Source organism: Belonocnema kinseyi, chromosome 9, assembly GCF_010883055.1.
Source record: "Belonocnema kinseyi isolate 2016_QV_RU_SX_M_011 chromosome 9, B_treatae_v1, whole genome shotgun sequence".
In the NCBI taxonomy this organism is placed as follows: domain Eukaryota; kingdom Metazoa; phylum Arthropoda; class Insecta; order Hymenoptera; family Cynipidae; genus Belonocnema; species Belonocnema kinseyi.
In genome coordinates, this window is record NC_046665.1 from 67,506,849 (window position 1) to 67,525,222 (window position 18,374).

At 33.7% G+C, this 18,374-nt stretch overlaps 1 protein-coding gene across 1 annotated transcript in view; it reads left to right on the plus strand.

The window, feature by feature from the left end:
- The window catches only part of LOC117179424 (U1 small nuclear ribonucleoprotein 70 kDa-like), a 23,238-nt gene extending 18,113 nt beyond the window's left edge, over positions 1 to 5,125 (plus strand). The window contains 2 exon segments of the mRNA XM_033371196.1: positions 1,485 to 1,840; positions 4,923 to 5,125. Of these exon segments, the coding sequence (XP_033227087.1) occupies positions 1,485 to 1,840; positions 4,923 to 5,053 (487 nt within the window). The 3' untranslated portion in view covers positions 5,054 to 5,125.
- The last annotated feature ends 13,249 nt before the right edge of the window (positions 5,126 to 18,374 follow it).

Consider the following 18,374-nt stretch of genomic DNA (forward strand, 5'->3'; position numbering starts at 1 on the left):
AAATTAAAATTCGAAAATTTTTTCTAAAGCCTCCAGGGGACTTCGTTTTCGCACGAAAAAATTTTATGTGCCCTTATTGCATCCGGACCCACAATTAAGTCAAGTTTTTTTCTGGGGATATCTTCAACAAGAGAAGATTTTCATTTTACATGAAATAGATGAATTTTCAACTCAGAAGCTTAATTTCTTACCAAAAAAGATTAATTAAAAAAAAAATACATACATTTTTCATCAAATAGTTGAACGTGCAACCAAGAAGATTAATTTTCTAATAGGAAAGACGAATTTTCAACAAAATACATACATTTTTCACGAAATAGTTGAATATTCAAATAAAACAGATTAATTTTTCAGTTACCAGTTATATTTTTAACCGAAAAAATGAGCTCTTTACAAAATAGTTAAATTTTCAAGTCAAAAAGACAAATTTTCTACAAAAAAGTTCTTTGTCAACGAAGCTGTAGATTTATCGATCAAGAATTTTAATTTTAATTTAATATATTAATTTTTACCCTCAAAAAAATAAAGTAAAATTATATATCTTCAACCAAAAACTAAACTTTTAAGAAAGTATATTTCAAGAAAAATATATTTGAATTAAAAATAAAAAACAGTTGGATTTAACCAACAAAAACGAATTCCTAATAAAAGATTTTAACCCTCAACTAAAAAAGATTAATTGTCAACTACACAATTGTATTTTAATTAAGAAAAAATGGATTCGTTGCCAAAAAATACAAATTGTAAACAAAATACAAAAATTTTCAATCAAATAATTCAATTTTCTATAAAACAGTTGAATTTTCAACTAAAGCAGATCTATTTTTGATTAGCAGTTATATTTTTAACCTAAAAGATAAACCTTCTACAAAATAGTTAAATTTTTAAGCCTAAAACAGAAATTTTGTATAATAAAAGTTAATTTTTAACCAAGCAGTGGGATTTTCAACAACAAATTTTAATATTCAGTTAAGAAATTAATGTTTACTCCCAAAAAAATCAACTAAAATGATGTATCTTTAGCCAAAAATGAATTCTGAAGAAAGTAGTAATAGTTGTTGTTTTAACAGTTGATATTTCAACAAAAATAGATTTGAATTAAAAATAAAAAACAGTTCGATTTAACTAACGGCAGTTTCTAATTTGTGGCTTAAACAATTGTTGTAATATTGCAGTAATTTAAAACCTAAGGCATTTGTTTTTGAAGTTAATTTAAATTTTGAAAGAAGCATATTCTGCAAATATTTTCAGCACTGGTATTAAAAGCTATTTCAAATATTCAAAATATTTAAAGTTTGTAAATAATTTGCAGGTTTAAGGAAATCGCGGCTGAACAATTTTAAATGTGAATAATTCTTTTGATATTGTTCCTCCTAAGATTAATATGTTTAAAAATTGCTTAGATTTTCAACTTCTGGGAAATTTTTTTTCTGCAATAATCGCTTAATTTTTTAATGTTCTAATGGAATGAATTTGTCAATCAGGGAACGTGATCGTGGTGGTGTGGATAGGGAAAGGCGACGATCTCGGGAAAGAAAGCGAAGAAGCAGGACTAGATCTCGAGATCGGAAGAAGAGGCGCAGTCGGGAAAGAGGAATTGATCCTGATATTGAGGAAATCGAGCGTCCTCCTCGGGAGCGGCGAGAGAGAGGAGAAAGAGGCGAGAGAGATCGGGACCGTGAGCGCAAAAGAAGACGATCAAGGAGTACTGAGAGGGATCGGGACAGGGAAAGGAAAAGGGACAAACGTGATGGTGATCGCGAGCACCGAAACAGGAAAGAGCGTAGCGAGCGTCCGGATGAAGATGTCAAAGTTCTCATCAAGGAAGAACCGCTTGACGGTGAGTAAAACTATTTTTCGCATAATCAAAGCTTCTAAGAGTCAGGCATTTTGAAAAAATAGCAAACCTATTTCTGCCTGGAATTGCTTTGAAATATTTCTGGATATTTTTACATATTGCGAGAAATTTTTTATATATTTCAATAATTTCTAGGGATCTTACAGATTTTATGATATTGTTTACAACTTCTAAGGGATTTTCAAGAGCTTTTTAATTGAAAATATTTCAGGGAATTTAAATATATTCCAAGGAATTATTCATTCATTTTGTTAATTTGAAGGGATTTCTTTCGCATTTGAAATATTCTAGGATAAAGAGATTATCATATTATTATCATATAATTTCACGAGATTTTATAATATCTTAGTGGATTTCAAAGAAGTTATTCACGAGAAGTGAGGCATTTCATAAGGGTTTGAAGATTTGAGGAGATTTTGAATCCACCCTGAATTATTATTAATTTACCCTAACTTCTTTTAAATTCTTCTGCATTTATTTAATTGAATGAATTTTTTACAAGTTTTTATTTAATTGATCCTGAGGGCCAATCGATAAAACGATTTGAAATATTTTTATGTATTTTTTTTTCAAATTCCTTAGCATTTTCAAGAGTTTTGAACAATTTCAAAAGATTAAATATTATATTTCCAAATATTTTAAGCTATTGTGAAAGATTCTCAGGCATTTTCAAGAGCTTTAAAAAGTTCCAATGATTTCCATCATTTTATAGGGTGTTAAGAATTCGCAAGGTATTTCAATAAAATGTCTAGGATTTCAGGAAGTCTTATCAGATTTCACATAATTTCACGGGATTTTATAATATTTTAATGAATTTTAAGTAATTTATTCACAAGAAGCAGATTTAAACAAGATTTTGCAATGTTTTTCGCAATTCATTCGGAATTCGCTCTTCTAAATTCATTCAATTCTACTCAATTCAACGGATTTTTAAAGAGGTTTTGTTTAATTCATCTTTAGGTATTTAAAACTCACGTTAAATTCTTAGGAATATTTGATCAAATTCTTTTAAATTTTCTTCAATTTTTCTATATTTACGAAAATCTATGGTTTTTTTTGTATTAAAAAATGTTATCCAATGCATTTGAATTCTTTTGAATTTAACTTGAAATAATAATGTGTGAAATATTAATTCAGTAAATAATCAGGGTGGCTGTTGGACCGGGAAACCGGAAAATGACAGTGATTTTATTCTTTTACAGGGAATTTTTTCATAGTTTTAGAAGAAAAATGTATCCAATCACTTGAAATATCACAAATATATTATAGCAAGTTAAGCTTAGTTCCTAACTTTTTCAATTATGAAATCATTCAGTTTTCAATGCGTAATTTAAAAATTTTATTCATTAAAAATGTTTCATTTTAGGTCTATATGTGTAAGTGTACATTTTAATTTTGAAGAATTTTAAATGCAGCTTTCAGGACTGAAATAATTAAAAATTAAAAGCATTGAAATATATGAATTATTTAATGATTTTTTAAATTAAACAGTAGTTCTAGTATTAAACACTGAACAATAATTTATTGTGGAAGAAGATTCGAAGAAGAAGGTTCGAAATTAAACAATTTAAAGATTTTAATAATAAAAATGAAACTGTGTCCATTTGAGTTGTTAAGTATTTAATATTCAAATAATTTTAAATTAATAGATTCAGAAGTAAACGCTTGTATTAAATTTTAAATCCTATTTGAAAATTGTCAAATAATTTTTGTATAATTGGAAAAACCTTGAAATATCCGGGATTTTTTTTTAATCAGGAAATTTTTTCGAGGGTGTGCTTGATTGATTAAAAATTAATGGTTTCTAGTTGAAAATTCATGTATTTTGTTGAAAATTGAACTCATATTGGAATGATGTATTTTTTGATTGAAGTCAACTGTTTTTTGTTAAAAATTCTAATCTTGTTTGTATGAAATAATGATCAGTAAATTATCCTAAAATTTAATTTCTTTGTTGAAAGGTAAACTCTTTCGTTGAAAATTAATTTTTTTGTTTGAAGATTCATCATTTTAATTCAAATGAACATTTTTGCTTTAAAATTCATACTTGGCTGAAAGTTAAACTTTTTTTGTTCAGAATTTATCTTCTTGTGAAAATATAAATATTAAAGTAAAGATTCGTCATTTTAGTTAAAAACTCATATTTTTGGTAGAAAAGTAATTTTTTAAATTTCGTCATTTCTGGTCAAACAATAATCTTTTTAATTAAAAATTAATATGTTTGTTTAAAGTTCAACTGTTCCGGTTGAAGATTCTGTTTTTGTTTTGTTGCAAATTAATTTGTTCTTTGACTAAAAATGTACATGTTCCTTTTTTGTTTGAATTTTCAACATTTTTGTAATCGAAAATACACCCTTTTGGTTAAACATTGAATTATTTTGTTTAAAAATTTATTGTTTTCGGTGTTTGCAAATTTAATTGTTCCATTTTTGGCTGAAAATTTATCTTTTTTTACTTAAAGATTGAACAATTTGGTTGAAAAGTCGTCTTTTTCAAAGAAAGCTAATCTCTTTGATTGAAAATTTAACTGTTCCTGTGAAATGTTCATCATTTTAGTTTAAAATTAAATTTTTTAAATTTCAACTATAAACTTATTAAAATTGAATTTGGTTTGTGTTTTTTGCTTCAAAATTCGTCTATATTGCTGAAAATGCAATATTTTTATTTGAAAAGTTAGGAATTTGAAGTGTATTTTAATTGGATTCAATATAGTACCCAAATTATTATTTTTTTTAAATAATATATTTCCCTATTTTCGTGAAAAATGTTATTTCCTTCCTTATATTCTTAGTGACTTTTAAAAATGAAAAAAGCAGTTAGATTCAATTGTATATATGTACAGTATTATTGTTACACATTTAGATATTTTCAAAAGCTAAGAAAAAGTTACTGATAAGAAACTAGTTATAAATTATACCTAGACAAATCTTGAGAAATCTGAAAAAAACCTTGAAATGTTCGATTATTTTTGTCTAGGATTTCCCTGATCATTGCTGTTTAATGTTTTATTTTGGTTAAATAATTTTCTAACTCTAAAGCAATGATAAATTTCTATTTATTCCAGATTATCCCGAGTACGACAACAATTATTCGAACCCAGCTTATTTTAATGATGTGAAGTATGAAAACGATGAAGAAGAGGAGAAATATAGAATTCCTGATAGGAGTATGTATGACGCGCTGGAATCTTCATGATAAATTATTCAAATAATTATTAATTAACATTGTGTACATTAAAAATAAAATTACGTGGATTTCAAAATGCAAGTTTTCCTTTTTCTTTATTCTAAGATTATATATCTATTGTTAATATTTATTTTTGCGAAGCACGATTTTATACAATTTTAACATCATTGTTATCAACTTTAAAAAGAAAAAAAAAACAAAACAAAATGATAGTGTAAATTTTTACATATGGTATAGAACTTGATTTTTTCAAATCTCTTTAATCAATCGAAGTTGATAAAATTGAGAAGATCTCTGGCCTTGTAATTTCTGATGTCATTACAATGTATGCGAAATGATTAACATATTAGATGTTTTTATTTTTTTATTCTGGCCAATATATTACTTTGTTTGCCTTTTAAGCTTTTTCAGGTTTGTGAATTGAAGAGTCAAATTATAGGCTTAACTTTTTCCTTATTTCTTGCACGTACGAATAATTTCGAGTTTTGAAACTGAAGCCTTAAAATAACATTTTAAAAATGAAGTATTAAAAAGTACAGCATTTTGATTTGAAAACTTCAAAATCGCATAATTTGTAATTGTACCCACAGCAACTGAACAATATTTCAATATTAAAAAAGACCAGCAACTTTAGCTTTCAGATAAACGGTTAGCATTTGGATAATTTTAATCTTTTTAATATTTTTTGCGGCATTTGAATCAATAGATATATTTTCTTTTCATTAGAACGTATCTCAAAATTTTAATTGAAAAAATGGTCTGTTTTAATTTGTAAAGGCTTGAGGTTTCGCTTTTAAGGCGCTTGAGTTAAAAATTTCCAATTTTGAGTGGGCCCAAGTAATAAATAAAAATAAAAATATCTAGAATCGATGCTTTGTAAAATCACTTTTTTATTGGTGAATTATCCTATGATAATAGACAATGTATAAAATATTCATGTAAAATCGAAATATATATTTTCATGAAATTAGAGCTGTTTCCATCCTAGACGAGAGGTTCAGTATATTCAGCATTGTTGATCTTTCTGTTTCCTGTAACGAAAATGTAAAAATAATCCGTTTCCTTCAATAATATACAAAATCTTGATTTATCAATATAATACAATATACAAAATTAAGGTTGATTTAGATTTTTTTTTTAATCTAAGTTCAATTGTTAACATTTTTAATTATGAAATCACTCAGTTCATAAAGCGCCTTAAAAATTGATCAATTAATCTCTTTCAATTCAAAAGCTTTAGTGTTTAAACAAATGAAAACGTCAACTTAATAAATTTATAATCAATATCTTTTGTTAAATTTCGATTCCCATTCAAATATTGTGTCAGTTTAAAGTATTTAAAATTGAATGATAATCATTTTTCATTTGTTAAAGTAGCTTTACATCAATATATTTAACAATTTTGTTGAAAATGCGTTTTTTTTAGTTGGCTATTAATTTTCTTAACTGAAAATTTAACTATATAAGTTGAAATATTTTTTTTGGGAAATTAATTTTATTGACAGCAAATTTAAATATTAAATTTACGCTTTAATATCGATCTTTGGCAGTTTAAAGTTCAATCATTTGTTTAAAAATTCCTCTACATGAAAAAAAATTTGTTCGAATTATTATTAAAAATCATGGATTTTCTGGAAAATTTGTGATACATGGAAAAAATTTCGAATCGTCAAGTAATTTTTTTTATTTACTTGAGTAGACACTCTGAATTGAAAAAAAATAATATTTAACAATATTTGACGACTAATTTCAAATAATATATTAAAAACTAAACAATTTAGAACCGAATTGTTTGAAAATAGAAAGCCTTGAATCGTTAAAATTTCAAAATAACAAATGAACCATTATGCATTTGAAAAGACGGAATTAAAATAATTTAACTTCGATTAATTAGAAATTGTTTACCTTAACAAAAATGATCGTAGATTAATATTTTTTATACATAAATATTATTATTATATACAATATATTATATATTGTATATATATAATATATATATTATATTTTTTATACAAAATTTGTTAACATTCCATTTAACAAATTTAAAATTCAAAAATGTTCTACGTTGAGTGTTTTAATTTGGAGTTAAGCTTTTATAAATAGAATAAAAAAATTTTCAGCTTTAGGAACTCAAATTTGTTAATTCCAATTACTGAAAATTTGTTCGGAAGCGGGAAATGTCTGGGAAATTTTTTCCTCAATTCAAACAGACACTCTGGTAACTGTACAATACTAAATTAATTCGAAATGAAAAAAGAAAAACTTGATAATTGAAAATTTCAAGTTAAATAGAAAAAAGACCAATTTTAAGATAAGTATGTCAAAAATAGAACAATTTTAATTTTTATAGTACATAAAGAATTTTTATTATATTCAAACATATATATTATATATATTGTATTATATTCAAATATGACTGATTTTAAACTTTACAATATTCAAAATTAAAATGTTTCATTATGGTCATTTCTGCAAATTTTTGGCAGATAAAAATATATTTAATAATCAAATAATCAGAGAAAAATAAGAAAATTTACCAAAAATTAGCCTCCATATGGTAAACTACAAATTGTAAATGCACACCAATTGTTGCAGCAATCAGAATGTAATCTGCAATCTCCACCTATGCCGCCACACTTGGGTGCATTAGCTTTCTTTCGTTTTGCCTCCACAAAAAAACTCATTAGACAGATGATAGCGAACACAAAAATTATTCTTGTAGAAATCATGTTGTATCTTTTATTCTCTATTTTACTAATGGCCTTTCGACCTGGGAAACTCAACCTTATATGCCTTCATTTCTGCAACGATTTTTACATCGTATTACGTTTTCTGATCACAAAACAAACTTAATGGAAAGTGTCAGGAACGGATTAATAAAATTCATATTCGATAAAAATCTTACATATATTATACGTATATACAGATAAAAAATTACATATAAACATTTGTAAATTTATAAATAAATAAATATATATGTGTGTATACATATATGTTTATCTTCCAGTATATTCTGCACTCATATCAAATATATTTTTCAATTTTATTTGTTGTTAATTAAGTTATTTTATGAATTTTGTATGTGATGATCATTTTTTTTAAATCGATTTTAAAGTGTGGTCGATCCTGGATTATTTTAGATTGTGTTACGTGGAGTAAAGTTGATTATAGAGTTATTATTTGAAATATCTCCCCTCCCCTCCCCACCAGTCTTTCTACTGACAATTGGATGAATACATATTTGAAACCATTTATTATATTGTTTTTAGCAATTTTTAACTTTTTTTCGCTTTTAATTTAGAGGGAGGTAAAAATTAATGTTTTTTATCAAACAAAATTTGAACAAATTATTATTATTTAGAGATATCTTCTTCTATGCTAATACTAGAAATTTGCAGTTTTTTCTAACATTTTTAACTTTTTTTTGTTTCTTAAATCTCACTTATTCCTTTTCATAAGAAATATGGAGAAAATTCTAGTATGAAAAATGATTATGGTTTAGAAGATTAGGATGGAAGTTCTGAAATAAGAAAATGCTGAATAATAAGCCTATTCTCAAATAAGTGCGATGAAACTTGAAGGAAATATGCTGTAAGGTCGGTTTCTTTGTTCCACGCCACATATATTTTTTTCAGAAGAAATTAGGTGATACTTGTTTTTGCGGTTTGCAAAAATTTTTGTTTGAAGAAGTTAGGGTTCTTTTAATTTTGTACTTTGTTTTTCAAAAAATTTCAATTTTTTTCTTTAAACCTCTATAAGTTTTGATTTATTGCGATATTTATCGTTTTCCTTCTGATATGAAAAGTAACAAATTCGAGGGGATCGATTACCAACAAAGGAAATTCGAATTTTTAAAAGTATAAATATGAATCACATCAATGCTGTATAAGAACGCGGTCTTTCGTATTTTTCTTAGAATTTGTTAAATCTTTATTTTCATCATATTTATATAAGTTATCATGTGATAAATTACGTGATGCAAATTATTAGCTTGACTACCATACGTACTTTCCGTATACGAAAAGCCTCGTTGCTATCTGGCGATTAGTTTATGGTAGATTCAACAATCTACTTCTTTCTGTGTACTTATGACGAAGCAGATAAGAATGTTAAAAAATCCATTATCATTATTACATTAACTTCTTTCCGTGTACTTATGACGTAGCAGCTAAGAATTTAAAAAAAATACATTATTATTATTATTATATTAAAATGTTTTTGATCCATATTATTCTTAGTTATTATTTCCTTGCTCAATTATTCAAAAAACATGATTTCAACTAATAATATAAAATTAATATTGATCAAAAATTTTTGTACTGCATAGTATATATTATTTAAAATAGTAGAAAAGACAAGCAAGGACAATAGTCTTGATAATTGATGAAAACTGATATAATAAGTTCAGAATTAATGCATAATATTTTTGTGCAATATATGTAGACAATAAAAACCGTCGCGTTTTTTTTTCAGAAATATCAATCTTTTACGAAAAATACTTATATAACCGAAGCTTCTTCTAACTCGTAAGTTAAATTGTTGAATTCATAGCCAAATTGATTTTTATTTAAAATGTAATTGTTTTGAATTGCAGCAAAACTCGTATTGTGTGGTGGAGCCGATACACGCCATCCCTACGAGAGAATCTGAGCTCTTGCGTATCCGGCACCTTACCCCTTAATTTACCTCTCTCTCTCTCTTCTTCTTCGTCTGTCCCTAGATGGTCACCAGCAAGAGCGGCGGCGTTGCCTAAGCTCATAGCGTCTCTCTTCAGTAAGACACTTAAGGTGTGTGTACAAGAAAATACTTGTGCAGTATGCTGGAAACGGCTCACGCTCGAGCCGTCCGTGCACACACATAGAGCGCCACAATGATAAACACTACACTCTTTCTGTAAACACGCCAATATTTGCAACGTTGCAAACTTCTGCTTCTCAAGTGGTGGTCCGATAGGTGAACGGTACGAAGCCAGCTGACACCGCAGTAGTGCGACAGATCGCATGCGATTGGTTGGCGCTCTGTGTGTGTACACGGACGGCTCGTGCGTGAGACGTTTGTAGCATACTGCACACATGTTTTCTTGTTCGAATACTTTTACGGGGATGCCATATATCGGCTCCGGCACACAATACGTGTTTTGGTGTAATTCAAAACACGTGCATTGTATGCCTTTGGCCGATACACGGCATCTCTATGAGACGCGTTTATTATTTACTGGTGACCTGAACGCTATGTGAGTTACATACGTATATAAATGAAGGAATAGTGGAAATTCTTTTTCTCTATTTTCTTTGATTATTATATTATTTTTTTAAAAGCTGTTGCATACTCACTATTTAGATGGGATTGTAAAAGGTGCGAATACTCATTAATTAGATTGGCGTAAATTTGGATAGAAGGAAATTAGAAAGCGCTCGACCAGCATCCTGTTACTTACGCAATGGTGTTTTATGAACGTCTCAGCGCATCTCAAATTGCCCAGGTCCAAAATGTCCTGGACTGGAAGCTCAGCTAGCCATTCATGAGATGCAACCGCTTAACGCATGCTATCAAGGGAAGCGTCTATTTCATTCAGCATCTCTGTGAGCCGATTGAACCCACGTTGCAAATACTGTCTCAGAAGCTTCCTTGACGGCTCCAACAATGGTAATAAGCAGGTCGTCAACATTACCCTCTTTTCTTCTCTCTTACGATTTTCATAGCATAGCCCTGATTCATGTGATGGGGCACAACTAGATATTCAGGTGCTTGGAGAGTTTCTACCCTGACTGTCTGAACAAAGCTCGATCAGTCTTTTATCCAAGAGCTAGCCATAAAATTATCTCGTTTTCCAAATTAAAGAGAGAATTCTGTGAGATTTTTAAAAGAGTAAGATTGTGAAGGCGACGGTCGGGTGCTAACAGAAGAAGCACTGATGTACGTCTTGCAACTCAGGAAACAAAAATCCATTCACTTGCATTTGAATGGGTTTTGAGATCTTCTGAATGGCGTATCTATCACTGGAATTCCAAATAGTCGCCCATAGGTTAGAGTGAGTTTTGAATGAGAAAGCAACTTTTAATTTGAATAAAACAAATTTAATTGAAATAGTTAAAATTATTTATTAAAAAATAGTTCAATTGGCAACTTTTAAGAAAATCCTGGCATACATCTAGTCTATTTTTATTTACAGACTATTTATTTTTAGGCATTTTAATTGATTTTGCTGAAAATTTTTTTGACATATTTGCATCACACTACATCAGAATGTTAAAAATTTATTTATTTCACAGTTACCATATATGAATCTTAAATTTACAAAAACTAACACGCACGTTTTATCTTATCGAAATTACTTTTACCAAAAATGCGGGTATTGAAAGTCTTAACATTTGGATGTTTATGATGGAAATGGATATAAGCGAAATGCGCAATTCAAACCGACTCGCTTTCTATCGGTTCTTGTTTCCTGGGAAGTTCAAAGAATGATAATTTGGCAGTTCGCATAGACAGCCAGTTAAGCAAAATCTGCGAATACCAGATTGGGGTGCGAACTTCTTGAGGTTTGGCCACTGAAATTGCTTTCAGGACCTGATGAACCAAAAAATCAGAGGATAAACTTTATGCAGATCTAGCTACCTGCGCAGAATGTTGCTACTGCAGACTTGTGAAGAAAAATAGTTTTATAAGCTTACAAAGTTGCTGCCCTGTCACCCTGCCGGAGCTTCAGTGATCCAGGGTCTTGAAATAGGTGGGGACAGGGTACGCATTCGAAATAATTGCGGAGTCGGATATTTCGTAAACATAAATATAATATTTATTAACTTGACTTATATACTAATTGATGTGTGTGTGAGTGCGAGTGTGAGTGCGTAAGTGTGCTGGTGTGTGTGTGTAAGTAGGTGCGCGTGTACATTAAGTTTGAGCGTCGCAGGCAATCTGGGCGTTTAGTGGTTCCGCTGATGCGCTCTACTGTTCCTGAGGAAAAACAAAAGGTTGTGGGCGTGAGTTAACAATCGAGGCGCGATAAGGGGCCGGTGCATGTATTCGACCTCACCTGTGGGGCGGTGATACGGGTCTAATCGACCCGACGAAAACGGTAGTCGCGACAGGTGGAGGGACGTTCGTCTGGCCGGATCTGCCTAGGTAGTCTAATGCTAACTTCTCGGTGGCCTCCGCGACGAGACACGTTCAGGAGCACCTAATGCCGTGCCTTGGTGCTACCGCAAAGTCGGATATGGAAGTGCCCATTGCTCCGACGATGCGGTTGGATTCCCCGAGGAAGGTTCGTTTAGGATTGGGGTGTGCCTAAAATAGGTCGCGTTTGGGAAGCACCCAATGCCGCGACACATTGAAACTCGAGGGACGGATATGGGAGCGTCCATTGTCCCGTCACTCGAGCTAGGAAGCCTTCATGTTGACGTCTCCTCCAGGGATCACTTAGGTAGGACGTGCTCGGATGCGACCGATGCCACGGCCTACTGGTACTCGAGAGGTGGATATGGGAGCACCCATTGCTCTATCGCTCGAGCCGGCTGCCCAAGGAGGTGTCGCCTGGTCGGCGTCGTCTCCAGGGGTCACCGAGGTAGGACGTGTTCGTTAGCACTCTATGCCACGGCCTACCGGTACTCGAGAGGTGGATATGGGGGCACCCATTGCTCTACCCCTCGAGCCGGCTGCCCGAGGAGTGACTTCTGGTCGCGCATTTATATTGTCCCAGCTCGGTGCATGGCGCGAAGGCGCGTGCGCAGTGTAGCCTGTGGGACGTCGGCAAAGTGGTCGTATTGGTAGGTGCGGGAAGCGAGAGCGGCAGTACCGCACGCGACACTGGTCGGGAAGACACAGTGTATGTGACGTGTACGAATCGTCACAAGCTAACTTGTTAGTAATAAAAAAGTCTGCTAAGAACCTGGCTAAATCCTTATCCTGTGGAGACCTAGGGTTAATATTTTGATTTTCACACCAACGGAGCCATTTTTGAATCGGAGCCTTGTACTTCTGTGAAGTAGAACTGCTCCAACTTTCCTTAAGCAAATTATTTTCCTGTTAGGACCTGTTCTTGAGTAAATCTTCCCACACCCAACTTTCCATACCTGTAGTGTGAGGCGTTCTACTTGCTGCGGAGATGGGCCTGCGGTCAAGTCTGTCAGCACATTCATCAAGTCCTAAATAGTTAGAGGTGGTTCCATGCTCCTGCTGAGCAGATCCGGCATCCAAAACGTCTGATCCTATCTTGGCGCTACTATGAAGAATTACCTTTTGCAGCTGTTTAGGTGGGAAAGCACTCTGGCTATAATATTGGGAGGAGGAAAGACCCATCCTAATCTGAAGTGCCATGTACGACTGAATTCGTCGGTGAAAAAGGCGTAACGATCGCTGCAGTCTAGAGAAACGTAGGGCCTGACTACAGTCCTCCCTTCTTCTGAATGTAGACTACCAGGGTACGATTTTCCGACTAAAGTAAATTATGGGCGCCCTGGAGATGATGGGTCATCTTTTTTGTTGTCAGGAAGTTGGTTATTCGCCCTGTGCAGGGATACAGATGACGTGGTGGCCCTCTGCCATCACTCTAAGAGGCAGTCAAGAAGCCCTCCTGTGAATTACAAAGTTGGCGAAAGTTATATGGCCCAGTAGGCACTTGATCTGTTTCAGTGTAAAAAAGACCGCTTTAATCGTATCTCCTCTCAATTGCGTGATCTTTTAGGCCCTTTTGCTCGAAAAACTCTTGACATTGTCCCCTGTGTTCCACAGTCTTCCCAGAAATTCGATTTCTTGGCAGGGATGCCGATTACACTTCTTGCGATTTACTATCCACCCCAGAAACTACCGCAACTCGACAGCTTCATTGATCTGTAAGTTTAATTTAGTTTTGTCCTGAGAGGACAAACAATATTCATCTAGATATACGACTACTCTCATACCCTACAAAAAGATGCTCGAACGATCACTGGCATTATTAGATCAAAATTTCGTCTGTGCATGTGAGCCTGAGCCAAAAAGCGAATATAAATGTTCAAATAATGTTTGTGTTTGGACTATCAAATACCTTCTGCTCGAATACAGCATTTGACAAACCAGCTAACATTCGTTTGATAGGTAATAGAGTGTCTTTCTTTTTATCGATGTGGCAAAGCTCTTCATTGGCCTTGGGATCTGTGAAGCCCCGCAACGCGAGAAAGCTCTTCAAAGCATTAGATTACCTAACCTCTTACCATTACCATAAGCTAATACGCTGTAGGTCGTTCGGCCTGTTAAAACACTCTTTTAGGGCTGGAAGAACTGTTTCCTCTCATTTACGTCGATTCTCAATTTCCCAAAGTCCAATAGCTCTGTAGACGACCCAGGCTCTGAAGAACCAGAAGGTTTTCGGGAAATCAAGCCTGCTGAGGCATTAATCTGATCTTGTAAATCGCGGTAACGAGATCTAGTTTTCTTTAACGAGCAAGAATAGAAATGTTTAAATTTGGATTCTTCAGATTCATGCTAATGGACACTGAAGGCCATGCCTGATATTGTGCTTATATCGGAAGTTGAGTGTTCACTTCGCTTTCGGTGGAAATACCCTTAGTTTATGTCGTTTCTAGAATTTATTTTTTTGAAATTTTCGTGGTGCGGGGTCGCAGGACCGAAAGGGAGGCAGTTCTCATTCATGCGCGATGATCATTAGCGTAGCAAGAAAGGAGGCAGTGTGAGGGCACTTACGCGCGTATGTTGCTTAATATTATTGATTCCAAATGGAAATGATTCACATGGCCCTTACTGTTTATGTTGGGATTCCCTGGAGTTATGTTGAAGGCCACTTCAAGCCATGCCTAAGATCGTATTGATATCGCGAGTTAAACGTATACATTGTATTGAAGAGTGCGGAAAGTTCGTTAATTTATATAATTTGCAAAACCTGCATTATAAAAAAAAAAATTGGTCGAGAAATGGCCTTGGGAAGGTGCAGATATCAAGGTAGGTGGGGCTGAGTTGCTCCAAAAGATGGTGAGTACTACGGTGTGGTTCCCAGGTAAGGTGGAAGATCCGTCTGTGGCCCTTCGATGGTTGGAGGGATGTTGACCTTCATAGTAACAGCGTCATGGCGATTCATCAGGCACTTTCAGCCCCTGAAAGAGGACACAGCGGCAGGCAACAAGCAACTCCTAGTTTTGCAAATTCCTAAGTCTCAGGCGAGTCAGAATTTTTATAAAAAATAGTTTCAAAAAATGGGATTGTCTCAGGGATAGTTATAGACCTCGGAAAACCAATATAGAAGGCCCACATATTTTTTAAATGCGGCTGCAGTGCCGGCGCACAGTGGGGCGAAATCGCGAAAAGCTGGACAAAAGTATAAAATGTTCATAAAATGGGCCAACCTTCGTTACTAACAAGTTTCTGGGGTCGGTAATTACAAATACCATGTCAAAAATTCCGAAAAAATTGCGAATCCAATATGGCGGAAGAGTATGTTAAATAAATTTTTTATTTTTTAGAAAATTGGTATCAGAATGTTTTCAAGATCGCTGATCATGAACATGATATCAAAAATTCAAGAAAGAAAATAGGGGAACCAAAATTACGATTTACATCCGCCATTTTTTAAATGTTTGATACCGGATTCGTAATCAACGACATTAAAAACCCCCTAATACGAATTTTCAAAAAATGTAAAATTTATTTAGCATACTCGTCCGTAATATTGGATCCGCCATTTTTTCCCGGAATTTCGGACATCTGATTCATAATCCGCGAGCTTAAAAACCACCGTTTACTTATTTTGAAAGGAATCAAAAAGTTATTTAGCATACTAGTCCACCATATTGGATCCATCATTTTGTTTTTCGAGTTTTGACATCAAGTACGTAATCAGCGATCTCAAAAACCTCCTGATAACAATTTTCAAAAAAATAACAAATTTATTCAACATGCTCGTCCGCCATATTGGATTCGCCATTTCATTTTCGGAATTTTTGACATCGGATTCATAATCAGCGACTACAAAAACCCCCGATACCAATTTCCAAAAAAGTCAACAAATTATTTAGAATACTCTTTCGCTATATTGGATTCGCCCTGGCGGACCGAAGAAACCGAATGGAGCCTCTACAAAGTAGCCGTAAAGACACCACTGGGTTCCTATTCGGTTCCTTTTTAAAAAAACAAAAAAAAAACAGCAAGATCAACTATTAAACTGTTTGCTTGAAGTTGACTTTGCTGTTTTTTTTTGTTTTTAAAAAAAGGTACTGAATGGTACTTTGTATAGGCTCCCTTCGGTTCCTTCGGTCCGCCAGGGCACCATTTTGCTTTCGGAATTTTTAAAATCGGATTCGTAATCAGCGACCCCAAAAACCTGTCAGTAACGAAACTTGGCCGATTTTATGAACATTTTGTACTTTTGGCCAGCTTTTCGCGATTTCGTCTGCGCCTGTGCAGTTTTGCAGATGGGCATGACTGTGAGGACACAGGTATGTCACTGATTCAGCAACCTTGGTTTAGTTTGAAATACCATAAGGGGATTAGGGGGCTGAATTTTGTTACAGGGATTCTAAGGTATTCAAATCAAGGGCTTGCATACTGGTGAAGGGTGTCAACGTTGTCCCACTGCTGGAGCTATGTTCGGGAGATTTGATGGTGATAGCCACAGATCTTAAAGGAATAAAGAAGGCTAGTCATAGGATCGGCCTACTTTTCATATGAGAGTGATATCAACTCACCAGTGGAGGTACGTACATGGTCGGAATACTGCAAGGTAAGGGGCCTTTCTCTTCTGCTGAAGGGAGATGCTAACTCCCACCATACTTCGTCGGGCAGCAGAGACATAAACTCAAGAGGTAGCACTCGAATGGAATACCTAATCACTACCGATTTAGATATTGGTAATGTGAAGAACATCCCGAAGTTTCATAACTCATTCAGGTAGGAAACCTCGAGCAACCTCTACGATATCACTAGTGTTTGCCAAATATAGAAACTAGACTCGCCACCATGTTAATGTGAATTGGAGTTGCCATGTCATGTATTATTCCCACTGGAAGTTGTCGGTTAGACTGCGTGTTCGGTTTTCTGTCGCACTGAAATAACCTAAAAACGAACATAACCTACACATGGATTAAGATGTCAAACTATAAAATAGAGTATGGGTATAATACGAGAAACGACAACAGCCATGCGCATGTGCAGGATGAGCAGCTGAAGTTTGTATGCCTGGCAAACATTACCGATTTTTTGAAGGTTGTTTTGCCTACCTCTGCTCACCAAACAGATGAAGTGCCTATCGAGTGCCTTTTATGGAAGGTTTTCCTCCTATCTTCAGTTTCTGGCTTGATAGGCAACTCCAGCTTATAATTCCTTTATAGGGACTTTCGAGGATCCTGCACATATTCCTGTATACGAACCTGCACATGCAATTTTACAGGTAATTTTTACGGTCCTTGTGCAGGAATTTGGCGAAAGAAACTGTCCATGATCCTGCAAAAGGATCCTCTATATAAGCTAATACTTGGATGATTCTGTACAGCTTCGTTGATTTAGTTCGTAAAGGAAGCTGCACAAGAATCTGCAAAGGATCATTCAAAGGTTCCCTGGCAGAATTCTCCAAGATTATCTATACAGGTTCGTGTGCAGAAATAGTACTTTATAGACTATGTTAAGGGCTCGATAGGCAAGGCCCTATTCTCTTTTTGCGATCCTTGTTAGCGCATTATTCAATTCCCTAGCGGACCGAGTGAACGGAAAGGATACTCCACAGACTATCCTCATAGTATCCACACAGTATCCCTTCCGTATAATGCAACACATACTCAAAAAACAGGAAGATCAACTGTTAAATTGGTGAAATTCAGATTCTATGTTAAAATTGCCATTAATTATTGCGATTACTTCTATTTTCTTGAGTTTTCATTTCATGATACAGAAAGGATACTATTTGGATAATACGAGGATACTCTGTAGAGTATTCTTTCGTTCACTCGGTTCGCTAGGGATGTTCAACGGTCTTGAAACCCATGATGCCTTTCTCGAAGTTCACTCTAAATTATCTGAATTCATTGACAGACTTGAGTTGCCTCCCTTTCAGGTAGATGGCTTGGGTCTATCCATGTCAATGTGTCCCATCACCAATATCATGAGCATCTTTCCCACTAACAATTTTATCTTGCGATTCGTACCAATCGTCCACTATAGTTACAGATATTTATTCCAGTACTTGTAGAACGTTTATGGTGTCTACCTTAGTTATAATTGCTCCACCGATCGCATACGTGACTTTGTAGCCGGCTTCTTATACCATTCTGAGGAGTCCATCGAAAATGGCGTTCTATAGTATCGGGCTCGACACGGATCCTGTGTACAGTCTTTATGAATCTCGTGT